The sequence below is a fragment of the Camelus dromedarius genome, chromosome 4, assembly GCF_036321535.1.
Source record: "Camelus dromedarius isolate mCamDro1 chromosome 4, mCamDro1.pat, whole genome shotgun sequence".
Classification (NCBI taxonomy): domain Eukaryota; kingdom Metazoa; phylum Chordata; class Mammalia; order Artiodactyla; family Camelidae; genus Camelus; species Camelus dromedarius.
In genome coordinates, this window is record NC_087439.1 from 3,384,774 (window position 1) to 3,398,779 (window position 14,006).

A 14,006-nucleotide genomic window follows, 5' to 3' on the forward strand; every position below is an offset into this window, starting at 1 on the left:
CCCATGACCCGTCGGCAGGGTCTGCGTGCTCCTTTTCAGTGATGGCACTGCATCCCCTGGACAGAACCTTGTCCTAGTGCTCTTGATGGCCAGTGAGTTTGCCGCCATTTTTTTATGAGAATGTTGTGTATCACGCCGGTAACAGATCTTACTTTGTACTCGAGTGATTTATTTCCTCAGGGGTCCGGCTTCCCACCAGTGAGAACATTTAAATACTGGTGAGTGCTGGCAGATGGCCGCCCCGAATCACACGGTCTCACGTGCACTCCTGCGGCCACACTTAACGCAGTTTCCCTCCCCGAGCCTTCTCTGATCTGAGAGGCAAAATTCGTCTCACTGCTGTCGTATCTTTTTCTTCAATCACTGGTGAGGCTGGGACCTATTTTTATTTTTCTACTACATTTTTGGGAAAGGTCTGCTCATTGCATCTGGCTCTCTTCTTTTTTAACCAGAGTGTCTCTCATCAAATTGTAAGAGTGCTTTAAATATTCACAATACTAACGCTTAATAATGTCCCTGCCACTGCACACCTGGCCGCCGTCAGCCCGGACATGTGCCTCATCTCAGGAGCCAGTGGGCGTCCTGTGCCCACGTGCCTGTGGTCTCTGGGTGTCAGCTATTTCCCGCGTGCCCCCTCCCACCTCAGCTCCTCCCTTCAAAGTGTCACACCTGGCCGGGCCCCCTGCCCCTCCGTCACAAATGTGCCCCCAAGCCTCTTCCACACACTTTCTTGGCTTGATGTTCTGAATTCTTTAAATCTGCCAATCATCTCACTTCCATAGGTGTCAGCGGTCAGGCTGGGTCCAGCCCGACACCCACTCCGTGGCCAGAAGGCTGCCCAGCACCACATTACTTGTCAGAAAGGGGCCAGCAGAAGGGAACTGTAACATTTTATACATGGTGTGATACATTTAAATCACTGCAACTAAACTGATTCAAACTAAACTTCAAAATACAAACACAAAAGAACTTACCTTTGATCCGTGCAAATACTGGGGTTGTGCATTTGGCTGTTTATCTCTTTGAAATTCTTGAGAAAATGGTAATACTGTCCGAACAAATCTACACAGAATAAAAGAAAAAAAAGAAAAAGAAGAAAGAAAGAAAATCAAAAGTTTAATGGTAGTTCTTTAAAATTCAGAACTTCCCTATCACTCATCAATTAAAGCGTCCTCCCAATTAACTGACGTAATTATCACACAGGAAAATTCTGAGACACAAATACTCTAAAGTATGAGAAATGTATACAAAGGTGAGGAACAGAGTGAGAACACCAGGGCCGTCCAGCACGTAAACAGTCTCCAAACTTGGCACCAGAACCACCTCAAGCCTAATTCAGTCCTTTGACAACTGGGAATGACCAGGCGCTCAGGCCTGGCTGGGCCTCTGGACACCACAGTGATGCAGGCACTGGAGCAGGAAGGCAGACGGGGCAGTGAGGCGGTCACTCAGGTCACTGGTTACGTGCTAATAGGAGGTGAGTCTATAAGCACACTAGCTGGGCCAAGAAACTGGCTTCATGACGGATTAGGAGCCACTGAAAATCAAATGCTTGGATCTTAAAGCAGAAGCATCAAAATCTGCTAACACTTTCAAGTCAGAAGGGTTCGTTTAAACATATAACTTTTGCAAAGATGCACGATTAAAAAAATGTGAAAGGAACCCTCCCACACTGTTGGTGGGAATGTAGTTTGGTGCAGCCACTATGGAAAATGGTAATGGAGATTCCTTAAAAAACTAAAAATAAAGCTACCACATGATCCAGCAATCCCACTCCTGGGCGTATATCTGGAGAAAACTCTAACTCAAAAAGATACATAACCCCAGTGTTCACAGCAGCACTATTTACAACAGCCAAGACATGGAAGCAACCTAAATGTCCATCAACAGATGACTGGATAAAGAAGCTGTGATATATCTATACAATGGAAAACTACTCAGACATAAAAGAGAATAAAATAATGCCATTTGCAGCAACATGGATGGACCTAGAGATAGTCATTCTAAGTGAAGTTAGACAGAGAAAGACAAATATCATATGATACCACTTGTACGTGGAATCAAAAAACCCCGATACAAATGAACTTATATATAAAACAGAAACAGACTCACAGACATAGAAAACAAACTATGGTTACCCAAGGGGAAGTGGGGAGAGGGCTAAATTGGGAGTTTGGGATTAGCAGATACTAACTACTGTATGTAAAATAGATAACAAAAAGGCCTCACTGTATAATACAGGGAACTATATTCAGTATCTTAGAATAACTTATAGTAGAAAAGAATCTGAAAAAGAACAGACAAATATGTATATATATATATATATATATGACTAAGTCACTATGCTGTACACGCAAAACTAGCACAACATTGCAAAACTATGCATCGATTACAAAAACACAGATTTGCTCATTACTAAATTCTAAGAACTTGATTAACACATATTGCACTTTAAGAAATTAACAAAGGATGTAACTGTCAAAACAACACCAGCGCATGAAATGAACACGCGCATCTGAGGGGAGGCAGCGCAGCACTGAGCGCGTTTGCGCAGAAGCGGCATGTTGCTGAGTGGCTGGATTTTGTCATCATCCTTCAAACAGTGTTGAGTGTTTGTGGGCAGATGGTTAAATTGCTTGCAAGCCAGCTGGATCCTTTCATGACCTGTCAGGGTGTGCAGCAGTCACTCCCCGAGGGCTGGTACTAAGACAGGCCCTTCTGGCAACTCTCTCGAGTGCCCAGTGCTCAGCGAGGTTTCTCCGTTCTTGCAGGCAACGCCCAGTGAGCTCTGGGAACTGTTCCATCTACAGCAGCTGCTCTTGTGCACGGAGTTTAAAATTCAAGCAAAGACTGAAAAGGGCCCCTAAGTTGGTCTCAGGAACTGTTTCTCTGCCCACCTCTCTCCTCTCCCATAATCTGCCTTGCAAATTCCAGCTGTCTCGGCTTCCTCGATTTCCAATCCGTCTCCTCCACAGAGCAAGATGTCCAAAGTGCTTCCAGGCAGAAAGCCAGGGAAGTCAGAGTCCACACCCCTTGTTTCCTTTCCCTCAGGGGAACATCCAGTGAAAACAGTTGCTTCATGAATTGTGTGCAGATTCCCACTTGTTTGAGGCAAAAAAGTAAATCCAAACTCTGATATTCCATTATCCTAAGCAACTTTATTTTTAAAATTTTTGGGGGGAGGTTATTAGGTTTATTTACTTTTTTAACGGAGACACTGGGATTGAACCCAGGACCTCGTGCATGCTAAGCACGCGGTCTACCCCTGAGCTACACCCTCCTCTCTCCCCATAAACAACTGTTAAACACCATGTTTTGACCATATGTATTTCTCAATCTAAAGACAAAAAAAAAGGAAACAAATATTGAGTGCCAGTTAGTAGGTTTGCGTTTTGCAGTGGGTAGGGTCAGTAATTCTGAAGCTACTTTCTGCACGTTCTAGAACTGAGCAAATGAGTGAATACACTAAGAAGATGAAACAAGAATCCTCAGTGTAGAAAGAAGTTACAAGAATGGAACCGAAGCCTGCGGTGCTGAGCGGAAATTGACAACCGCAGTGTGAATTCACGGCTTTAACGCACAGACAGCTGGACAGAAGGAGGCACATGTAAACATGAGGGGTTTAGCTGTGTCCCCTCAAAACAGAACTTGCAGTCCTAACTATCAGTCTCTCAGAATGCACTCTTATTCAGAAACAGGGTTGTTGCAGATTAGTCAAGATGAAGTCATTCTGGAGCAGAGTGCGCCCTTAATCCAGTACAGCAGGGCTCACGTCCTCACAGGAAGAGGACACAGACACAGAAGGAAAACGCCACGTACTGACAGAGACAGAGACAGGCTGGAGGGATGTGGCTGCAGGCCGGGGACTGCTGGCCACACCACTAGTGGGAAGAGTCCAGAGAAGTCCTTTCCCTGAGTCCCAGAGGGACCAGAGGCAAGGACATACCTAACACGCAGGCTTGGCTTAATTTTAAAATGTTCTGCATTAAAAGGAATCCTGGTGAATCACAGATTTCAAGGATAAGGTAGGAGAATTCCAAGATGAACCTGGAAGCTCCTGTGGTGCAGAAGGCAGAGCAGGGCTGCAGAGCCCTGGGGACAGCCCAGAAGACAGAGACGAGGCGGGAGGGGATCCCACCGGCCAAAACACGGCCGACTCGAGCCACAAAATCAATTCACGCCAGTAACAGATCATAACCCTGCTTTGGGATCCCTGAGTCCTCACTCATAATAAATGAACAAATAAACGAACACTAACAAGTGCACACAGCAGAATGCCAACTACCATCTGTAGATGGAAGGAAAAAGCTCCCACATCACCACCGTTCAGCCGCCGCAGTGAGAACGGCTTTGGGTGAGAATCACCAACAGGTGCTGAAATCAGTGGGTCAAGTTTTAACAAGAAACAGCTTATTTAAAGTCTCAAATTATCTCCTCATAAATTACTTACCAACTTCAAACAGAAAAATGGTACCACGCCAGTGGAGAAACTTCACAGCCACCACCCTGAGCACGGCCAGCGGTGGGACAGCCTCGTGGAGCACCACACCCCACTCAGGGCACACCCGCCTTCGGTGCTGTTCCAGCCAGAGGCCCGACTCTGAGCCCAGCAGCTGGCTTACTGCCAAGGCTACAGCACTGTCGCGGTGAGCAGTTGTACAGGTTACACTGCAGTCACAGGCCACCTAAGCGCCCTCCCAGAGTCACCAGGCGTAACTCATGCATCAGAAATAAGCAGCAAAACAAGCAGACACGCCAGACAACAAAGGGAGTCCTGGGCTCCTGCAAGCGGCTCTCGGGAAACCCTGAGGCGGGAATTAAAACACTGGGCGCACACTGCGGTTCTCACTCTGGACACACAAAACGCCTTTTCCAGCTAATGAAGCATTAAGGGTTCCCTGAAAGATGCGCTAAAAATACAGAATGGCTCTTGCTGGCACTGATGCAAAGGGGGGGCCCCCAGCGCTGCTCTGGTGTGTGCCTGCCCTAACTGCACCCCAGGTCTCTGGGCGTCAGGAGGCTGAGGTTATATCATGCTGGTCCCAGCCAGCACACACGCTAAGCTCACAGCTCTGACACACGTGACATTGGGTTCCCGAGCGATCGCCTGGCCTCCAGGCACCTGGGCTTTGGGCGGGCTCTGCAGACCCGCCCGCGGGCTCCCAGCGCAGTACCAGGCGAAGGCAGCCTTCTGCTCACCAACATTCACGTTAGATATCATGTTGGGAACCAAAGACGGAGGTCCTGACCTGACTTCTGGCCACCTCGGCTCTGACATCAGGGCTCCTGCCGCCAGCAGGACAGGCGGCCCTGGACAGCAGGGCTGTTCCCTATCAGCAGCTGCAGTTGGGGTGAGGGCACCCACGTGGGCCCAGCTCAGAGGGCGGAGCCTCAGAATCTCTTTCCCCAACTGCACACTCCTCACCCAGCTTCCATCCAGATGCCCGAAGCATCCTTCAGAAAACACAGTGATTCAACAGAAGGGTTTACAGCGCATGCCAACATTCCTCCTCATGGCACTTTCACGTGTCCCTCCGCAGTCCTCCCACGGCTCCTGGTGTTTCTGAGGCCTCGGCCCATCTTAATTATTGTCACCAAGTTGACCAGGACAGGTGGGCAATGTATGCATGCAATGCAGTGGGCACAAAAGGGGCCCGGGGAACACTTCAACTGTTCCTTTTGCAGTATCTCTGGGAATCCCTTAAAAGGGAGACAAAATGCTAGACAATCAAATATGCAATCCAAAGTAATACTAAAAAAATCACAGCTCCCTGTGTGGCCTGATTCTGCCCCACCCACCGCCCCGACTATAACACATTTTCTGGACTTGCCAACACTGGGGTTCTGCTGCATTTCACCTTTGGAGATGCCAGTTCTAAGCTCTGGGCAAAAATGACTTAAGAGACGTAACAGAAGTTCATTCTAAAGGTTCCAAACGGACTAACCAAAGTAACGAAAATCTTGCAAACACTGGCCATAACTTAAACAGATTTTCAGAAGTACAAGCATATATACACCGTCGCTAACATGGCGTGCTCTTCTCCAAGATCTATGACGTGGAGAAACAATGTGTATTTAACAGTGTCCCCAGTAACAACCATTTCTGCAAGATAAAAAGTGTACATTATATTTGACCGTATGGCAAAAACTCTAGAAGACATTTTTACAATGGAAATCATTAGGAATTTAATTATTTCCATGTATATAAGTATATATATATATGATATCTAGTTTTTCTACAATTATGAAGCATTACTTGCATAATAAAAATATATTTTCAGTTAATTCTGTAACAACTTGAAAAATACCTATTTCAAGAAAGTGGGCACTGAAAAGAGAGCTGACAGGGATGCGTGGTCACTCAAGTTTGGTTCCGGTGGCTTGTACCCAGCCAGCCATGGGGACCCCTGACCCAAGGAGGCTTCTCCACCTGTGGCTGCTGTGGCCACAGCACGTGTCCGCTCTGCTCCCAGGGGCCTGGCCAATGGCTCTGATGCACAGCTCCACACACCGGGAACAGGTCTGCCTCCCCACCAGAAAACGAACGCTTGGTCCCAGACAGACGAGGGCAACAGCAGGTATGATCAAGCTGCAGAAGGGCCTCCCTTCTGCCCTCAGGTTCAAAGCTCAGTCCCTCTGGATCAAGGCACAAAAATCTAGGCCTAGATATCAGCCATGATTAAGCCAACACGTGGTGGGATGTTGAGATGCAGTAATGAAGCAAAGTAAAAGCCAAAGACACTTACTTTTAAGCAGTGGTAATAACACTCACACAGACATCACATACACGTACACACTGTCTCTTACACACCCACCATCACTCATATTCCCCCACTTCTCTATTACTCACTAACACACACTCTCTTACATACACGCACACTCCTGCGTGTCCCTGGCGTGTGCTGACACAGAACAGGGCGCAGGGAGGACGAGCCTTAGGCAGGTGGACGCCCAGAGTGCAGGGGCCGCCCCAGGGCCACCCCAGGACATGAGCTGCTTCATGAGGCAGGACCGCACGACCCTGCGGCCAGCAGCCATGCCACCCACCCAGTGGGCTGCTTTGCGCTGCTCAGTAGAGGAGTAAAATGGTAGGTGGGTGGCTGACCAGCTGACCCTCATGTGCCCCAACATCTCAGAGTAGAACCACAAAAAGAGAGGCGCCCAGCACGTTCCACCGTCTGCAGACTTCAAAGTGCAGACCCGGCAGCCGCCGTCCACGGGCAGCACGGGTCCCACCCCGGGCCGCAGGGGCTGCTCCGGACGGGAGCCCCGGCCCTGCCATGCAGTCCGCCCGAGCCGCGACCGCCACACTCCCACGGGCTGGCCCACGGCTGCACCTGCACACACGGGAGACCAGGAGGGCCTGAGCACCCTGGACGCGGGAAATGATGGGGGACGGGGGGGCAGGGTGGAGGCCCTGAGACCATCCTGCTAGATGCCCGTTGGCGGGGGCGCCCAGCACCATCCCTGAGGCGGCGAGCTCACCGGTTGGTGGAGCCGTTGTAGCAGTAGTTGGGCAGGAAGTCATAGTTGAGCTCCCAGAAGACGTGGAGGGTGATTCTCCCGTAGGGCGCCGACACGTTGTGGTTGGCCTCCCGGAACATGGCGTCGAAGCTGTCCAGAGTCAAGTACCTGCTCAGCAGCTTGTGGGTCATGCGGTTGATTTCCAAGAGGCCATCCAGCTCCTACGGGACCAGAGACAGGGTGTGAGGACAGAACCGGGCCTGGTGCGGCAGCCTCCACCCCCTGTGCGGGCAGCGGTAGAGGGATGGGGGTGGACAGAGCAGGGAGTGGGTGGCCAGGGGCTGTGCCGTGGGGCCCGAGGGCTAGGCCAAGAGCACACGGGGGCCTGGCAGGGGACACGCGCTTGCTGCCCACACCCCAATTCAGCACGTCCTCTCCACTGCTCCTGCAACGCCCTCCTTTCCACAGTTGTACCCCCAGGGTCACTGTCCTTTCTCCACTGCGGTCAACTCCCTATTGTCCACTGCTGGCCTCCAACCCCCTCACAGGGCAGAGAGCACTAGGATGTGTCCACAGCCATGCGCTGGGAGGCCGTGTGTCCTCAGGTGTTGGCCTGAGTCGGCGTCCCTAAGGCACCTGAAGGTATTCCAAAGCACAGCCTCACCACAGAGGCCAGCACATTCAAAGCGGGCCTCCCAGGCCGTCACACTGACTGTCCACCAACCTGCCCAGGTCTGCACTAGCCACCGCACAGCCACCAGCCACATACGGCAATGAGAATGTGGCTGGTCTGAAGCGAGGTGTGCCATGCGTGAGACACAAGATTTCAGAAACCGAGTGTGAAAGCAAAGAATGTAAGCTACCCACGTCAGTGTGCTTTTACAATGATTGTGTGTTGAACTGTTCATCTGGGGGCATAGTGGGTTAAATAAAATAGACTATTAAAATTAATGTCCCCTATTTCTTTTTCCTTTTCTAATGTGATGTTTAAAATGATCTCCATGGCTGCATTCTACTTGTACTGGGCGGCATGGGCCTCGGTCAAAGCCTCAACCAACGGTTTTCATCCGAATCATGTAAGACCAAGGCCAGGGAAGATACTGTGGCCCAGACCAAGCCAGGCTGCAGGAGGGGCCCCTGGGGGCCTCCGATCCCAGACAGCCGCTGGATCTTGAGGAAGCGCTGGAGGGCTCCCTCACCGCCACCCAACAGAGATGCTCTCTGCCCAGAGGGCACCCCAAGGGGACACCCCCACCCCAGAAGCTGCTTCTCAGGAAGGAACAGTCTTCCTGGAGTCCTTGCCTGCAGCCTTTACTCTTGGAAGATTGAAATGGCACCAAATCCTTAATTTGCACTTCCTTCCCTGCTGGCGATCGGACTTTCTGTCCCTGATCACACTGCTCAGACACCCAAGGGACTTTCCTTCTCCTTTAAAGTCCAGTACTTTCAGTACAACACTCCTCGGTGTTGGCCACCTTGGGTCAGTTCTCCCAGGCACATGATGCAGGTGCGCACTCTCTCTCTCTCTCTATATATATATATATACACAAACACCACACACACTCCATTTTTCATCTCATCAAAGATACCATTTCCTGAGATACCATTTTTAATATTTGTTTCACGTTGTTGCTTTGGTTTTCGTCCTCAGGGACGTCTGTGATACGTGTGTTGGATCTTTTACATGATTTTCTCTCAATCCTTTTTGTCTGTCTCTGTTTCTTTTCAATTTTTAAAACTTTCCTCCTTCATTCTTTTGCCATATTTTTTGCCATATTAAGGTGTAATGATTTATTCTTTGAAGTCAATTCAGAATTGTGAATACTAAGAGCAGATGCTAAAAGAAGATGCCAAGGACAGGCCAAGCTCAGTGAGGGCACACCTTTGATTTCTAGGCAAAAGCTCAATTTACCACTGGGTCAACTTATCAATCAGGACAAAAGTAAAAGTAGCTCCACTCCTGCAGCCTCTCTCCCCCAAATCTGCGAGGCCCGAGAAAAGGGAGGGCACTTACAACTATTGATGTCAGGTCTTCACTCTCAAATCGCCCAATCGCCAGTTCCAGGGACTTGTACATGGCGGCCGAGACGCGCTGCGTAATCAGACGATTGAGGTCTATGGACCTGCCCAGGAGCTGGGGACATGGAGGGTGGAGCGTGGGAACAAAAAAAAAAACAAATAGAAGAAAATACATATTTATCCCCAGAAATCGATTACAAAGGATAAGACAAATTACATGAAAATATGATCAAATGCCTTACTTTCCTAGAGCTGAAATTCTGCAGGTCTGTCAAATCTGTAAAGGACTTTTGTAGCGTCCCTGCACGGAATTTACACTTACATCACGGACAGAAACCCCAAACCTCCACAGGTACCCTGAAGAACCTGGGTCTGTCAGGGACCCCCCCCATAAGGGGAAGTTCAGGGCCACCTCCCAGCACGGAGCAGCCTGTGTGTGCCTCACCCCCCAGGTTACAAGGATGAAGATGAGGACACCACTCCATCTCTACCGCAGAGTCCTAACATGTGTGAACCAGAGCATCACTTCGATAACATAAAAATACAGATAAAACCCTGGTGAAAATGTTCCCAAATATGAATTGGTGGTGATCAGTACACAGGATTACATGAAATTTTCCCCACTGTTTTCTGAATTTTCCTAACTTTTGGTGATGCGCATATATTATTTTTAAAGAAACAAAAAACAAGCACTGTATCTTTACTCTCTGTGCTGGCCAAGAAAACGCTCATCTCTGCCTCGCTGAGCTGACCAGTGTCCACATCTTTCTTTTAAGCTCTGACTTTTGGGCTCTTGGAGAGGAGCCGCCCCAGGCAGTTTCCGATGTGTGTCAGGTTATCCAAGAGAAACTGCTTGTCTTTAAAATCTCAGTTCCTTCTAAGGATGTTCCCGCAGCCATATAACATACGACATCTACCAGAACCTGGGGAGTGCCAAGAAAACCCCGCTATGTCCCTGCCGGCTCCGAGCCTCACCACGCCCAGGAGAGGCCTGGCTCACCTGCACGTGTCTCTGCTTGAGCAGCGTCTCGTAGCGGTTGGACGGCGGGAGATGGATTGTCGCCCCTTGATTCTTGCATTCGGACCGTAACCGTTTATCAAGAAGCAAACTAGCAGGGAAGGAAGAGAGGACATTTTTCATCTGCTGTGAATTTTAACAGAAATGTCAGATCAAATCGCCCAAGATCTTACGCCACAGACTCACCTTCCTGCCATAACCTTATAATAGGCAAATATCTGGTCCGCCAGCTTATAAACAAATTGGTCAAAGCATAGATTCACCTGGAAAAAAAGAAAGCCTGCATGAAATTAACTCTTTTGATCCAGCTGTGCCACTTCCTAGGTATTTATCCAAAGAAAACGGAAACACTAACTCAAAATGATAACTGTACCCCAGTGTTCACTGCAGTTATTCACAACAGCCAAGAATATGGAAACCGCCTAAGTGTCCAGTGATGGATAAATGGATGAAGAATCAGTGGTGTGTGTATACACATACACACACATATTTAAAATGGAATATTCCTCAGCCATAAAAGAGGAGGAAATCCTGCCATTTTTGACAACGTTGATGGACCCTGAGAGTATTACACTAAGTGAAAGGAGTCTGACAGAGAAGGACAAATGCTGCATGATCTCACGTGTGGAATCTAAAAAACCCCAAACTCATAAATTCAGAGAACAGACTGGTGGGTGCCAGAGGTGGAGCACGGGAGAAAAGGGTGAGGGGCAGGCAAAAGGTATAAATTTCCAGTTATAAGATAAAGAAGTTCTGGGAATGTAAATTTAAAAAAGCAAAAAGCAAAAGCCAAAACACAAAAAAACCCAACCTTCTGTTACGGCAACCAACAAAGGCTCTTATGAGAAAAGAGAAACAAGAAACAACCTTATGGCCCAACAGCAGACTAAACATGCACAGTGTGGCCACGAGTGGCCACCAAACGACCACTGACAATAATGTCAGAACCTTTCTTACTGATGGTGAAACATGCTCCCATTCTCTCACATACAAAGGAAGACGGGAAAGTCTCTGTTCATCCTACGCTGCTCTCACGGGGTTAGTGTGCACGCATTCGGGGTCCCCGCCCCAGGGGCAGTGCCAGGCTGCGTTTCCCAGGAGCTGCCACCCGTGGCCTCCCCGGGGGGAGCGCCAGCTGCTCTGGGCTCCAAGGTGGGTCAGGAGATGCTTGGTGGACACAGTCCAGTGACACCACCCTTAAAATCACATCCTCACTTATAAATGGGGTTCGTACCCCCCAGCTGTGATGAGGACACCGTGTGCTCTGAAGAGAGCTGCCCCAGGACCCACGGGTTTCTGCCCCTGGCCCACCCTGCCTCACCCGGGAGCCCGTGACATCTCCCCAAAGAAGCGTTTCCTGTGGTCTCTGTGAGGATGTCAAGGAGGGGACCCAGCTGAATAATGCAATCTGTTGAGGTTAAATTCTCTTGTATCTTTCAAAATTGGGGCAGGTAATCAGGTTTATTTACTCTTAGAGGAGGTGCTGGGGATTGAACCCAGGACCTCGTGCGTGCTAGCCACGTGCTCTATCATTTGCGCTACACCCTCCCCCAAAATTCTCTTTTATCTTAAGCTAGAAAATAAGATTTCTCTCCTTTGCTGCCTGTACATAGACTTAATAATTCCATTTATAGGAATGTGTCCTCAGGAAATAATCCAACACAACTGAAATGTTACATGGTAAGGAAGTTCATCAAAGCATTATTTATAGTAAGGAAAAACAAAAAGCTAAAAGGAAGGGGGAGGGTGTAGCTCAGTGGTAAAGTGCACGCCTAGCATGCACAAGGTCCTGGGTTCAATGCCCAGTACGTCCATTTAAGATAAATAAATTAAAACCTAATTCCTCCCCCGCCAATAGAAACAATTTAGAAAGCTAAAACGAGAAATAAAATAGGGGGTGGTTCAGAGCCCCCGCTCTAGATTGTATTCATAATTGAAGATTGCCAAGGATACGCAGTGCTTACAATGTGTGTGACGTGAAAAAGGCGTCCCCCAAGAGCTGACGTTGTAAGAACCCCATCATCCTGTGTAGATGCCCAAAGCACAGATTTCACCCAGAAATGTTTATGTCAAAAGTGCATTCCACCGTCTAAATGTCCTTGTATTATAAAGCCAGTTTGCTCCCTCTAATACTCAGGGGAAAAAGAAACTAAAAAAGTTTGTTAGAGGTGCCAGGGCCTCACCTCTGCCTCGATCTCGTCATAGAGGAACTGCTTGTTGAACTTGGTGAGGGCGTAGTGGGCGCTGTCATTGTACAGGTCCAGCGAGTAGAGGACATACCTGTGGAGGGACGGGGGAGGGTCAGCCCCGCCGCCTTCTCAGTCCCCACGAGATGTATTTTCACTGTTTTCCTCTCATGAAGAAAAACAGTCTCTTACTCCCAACGCCAGGCGCGGTTCCTGGTGGCCCCCCTAGGCTGGCCTCCCCTTAGCAGGATGCGCTTGCCTGAGCCAGGCCCCGGGCACCTGGTAGGGCCACCAGGGCCTCCTATGACTCCATCTTCTCGATTATCACATTTCAAAGACTCTTACCCCAATTTGCAGTATTTTTTATAACCATAAAAATGAGTCATTTTCTTATTTTTAAGAACAAACTATCTGACTTAAAAACATATGAAGGTCCCCCTGGGCCCTACAGCTGACCCCAAGCATGGCTGGTGTAGCCAAAAGTTCCCCTCCCCCAGGGCAAAGGGCGGAGGCCAGGGCTCTCCCCAGGTAAGGGCTCTCTGAGGGTTCAAGGCACGTAAGCAGTGGGCCCAGTGCAACCCCAGAGGTCAGACACAGGCTGACAAGGCCTCTAAGGCTTTGGAAGATGCCAGGGTCGCTGCAGACAGAGGGAAGGCCACCCTCCTGATGAGCACAGGTAAGGAGACTGGGAGGAGGACTGCTGGCCGGGGCCCCAGTCTGCCCACCCCGCGACATTGCACTTTTCTATTACTTTCCCTCCATGGACTTCAGATTTTCGGTCTCTGACCCCTTGCCCGGACCCTGGGCCCCAAACTCTAAACAAAAATGTTTAGTGAACACTTCCCTGCCCAAATTCATGTGGTTCAGAGGCCACGCCACCTCTCCACTTGCCAAGTTCCAAAGGCCTCACCAGCACCAGGACACCGTGGACTCAATCCCCTGCGTCACTGCTCCTGCCTGAGCACCTGACTTCATTCTGAAGCCAAGACCCCTGGTCCCTGCACTGATCTCGGAAGTCTTACCCCACCAAGTACGAGTGCTGAGTACGGCCAGCCCTCCCCCACCTCCCAGTGCCACCAAGGGCCTGGACCACCACAAATGCAAGGCTGGGACGGGCCCCCGGGACGCTCACTCCATCATCGAGGCCTCTTTGGTCTCCAGGATGTGGTCCGTCAGGATCCAGGGCATGGACATTTCGATGGGGAACTGGATCCTCCTGCCCATCGTCAGCTCCAGGAAGAACTCTCGGAACCACAGCTGCGAAAGGTCACAGCACTGCTGGAGCGTCTCTTGAGGGATTCAGACGACACCACGTTAGT

The 14,006-nt window shown here is 49.6% G+C and overlaps 1 protein-coding gene across 2 annotated transcripts in view; it reads right to left on the reverse strand.

Moving 5' to 3' along the window:
• The window catches only part of CYFIP1 (cytoplasmic FMR1 interacting protein 1), a 93,646-nt gene that overhangs the window by 19,433 nt on the left and 60,207 nt on the right, over positions 1-14,006 (reverse strand). For both annotated transcript variants that reach the window (XM_064484646.1, XM_064484645.1), the window contains exons 17-23: positions 13,820-13,976; positions 12,685-12,781; positions 10,688-10,764; positions 10,484-10,592; positions 9,479-9,598; positions 7,486-7,685; positions 975-1,062 (exon numbers count right to left, since the gene is read on the reverse strand). In XM_064484646.1, coding sequence (XP_064340716.1) covers positions 975-1,062; positions 7,486-7,685; positions 9,479-9,598; positions 10,484-10,592; positions 10,688-10,764; positions 12,685-12,781; positions 13,820-13,976 — 848 coding nt within the window. The remainder of the gene's footprint in view (positions 1-974; positions 1,063-7,485; positions 7,686-9,478; positions 9,599-10,483; positions 10,593-10,687; positions 10,765-12,684; positions 12,782-13,819; positions 13,977-14,006) is intronic.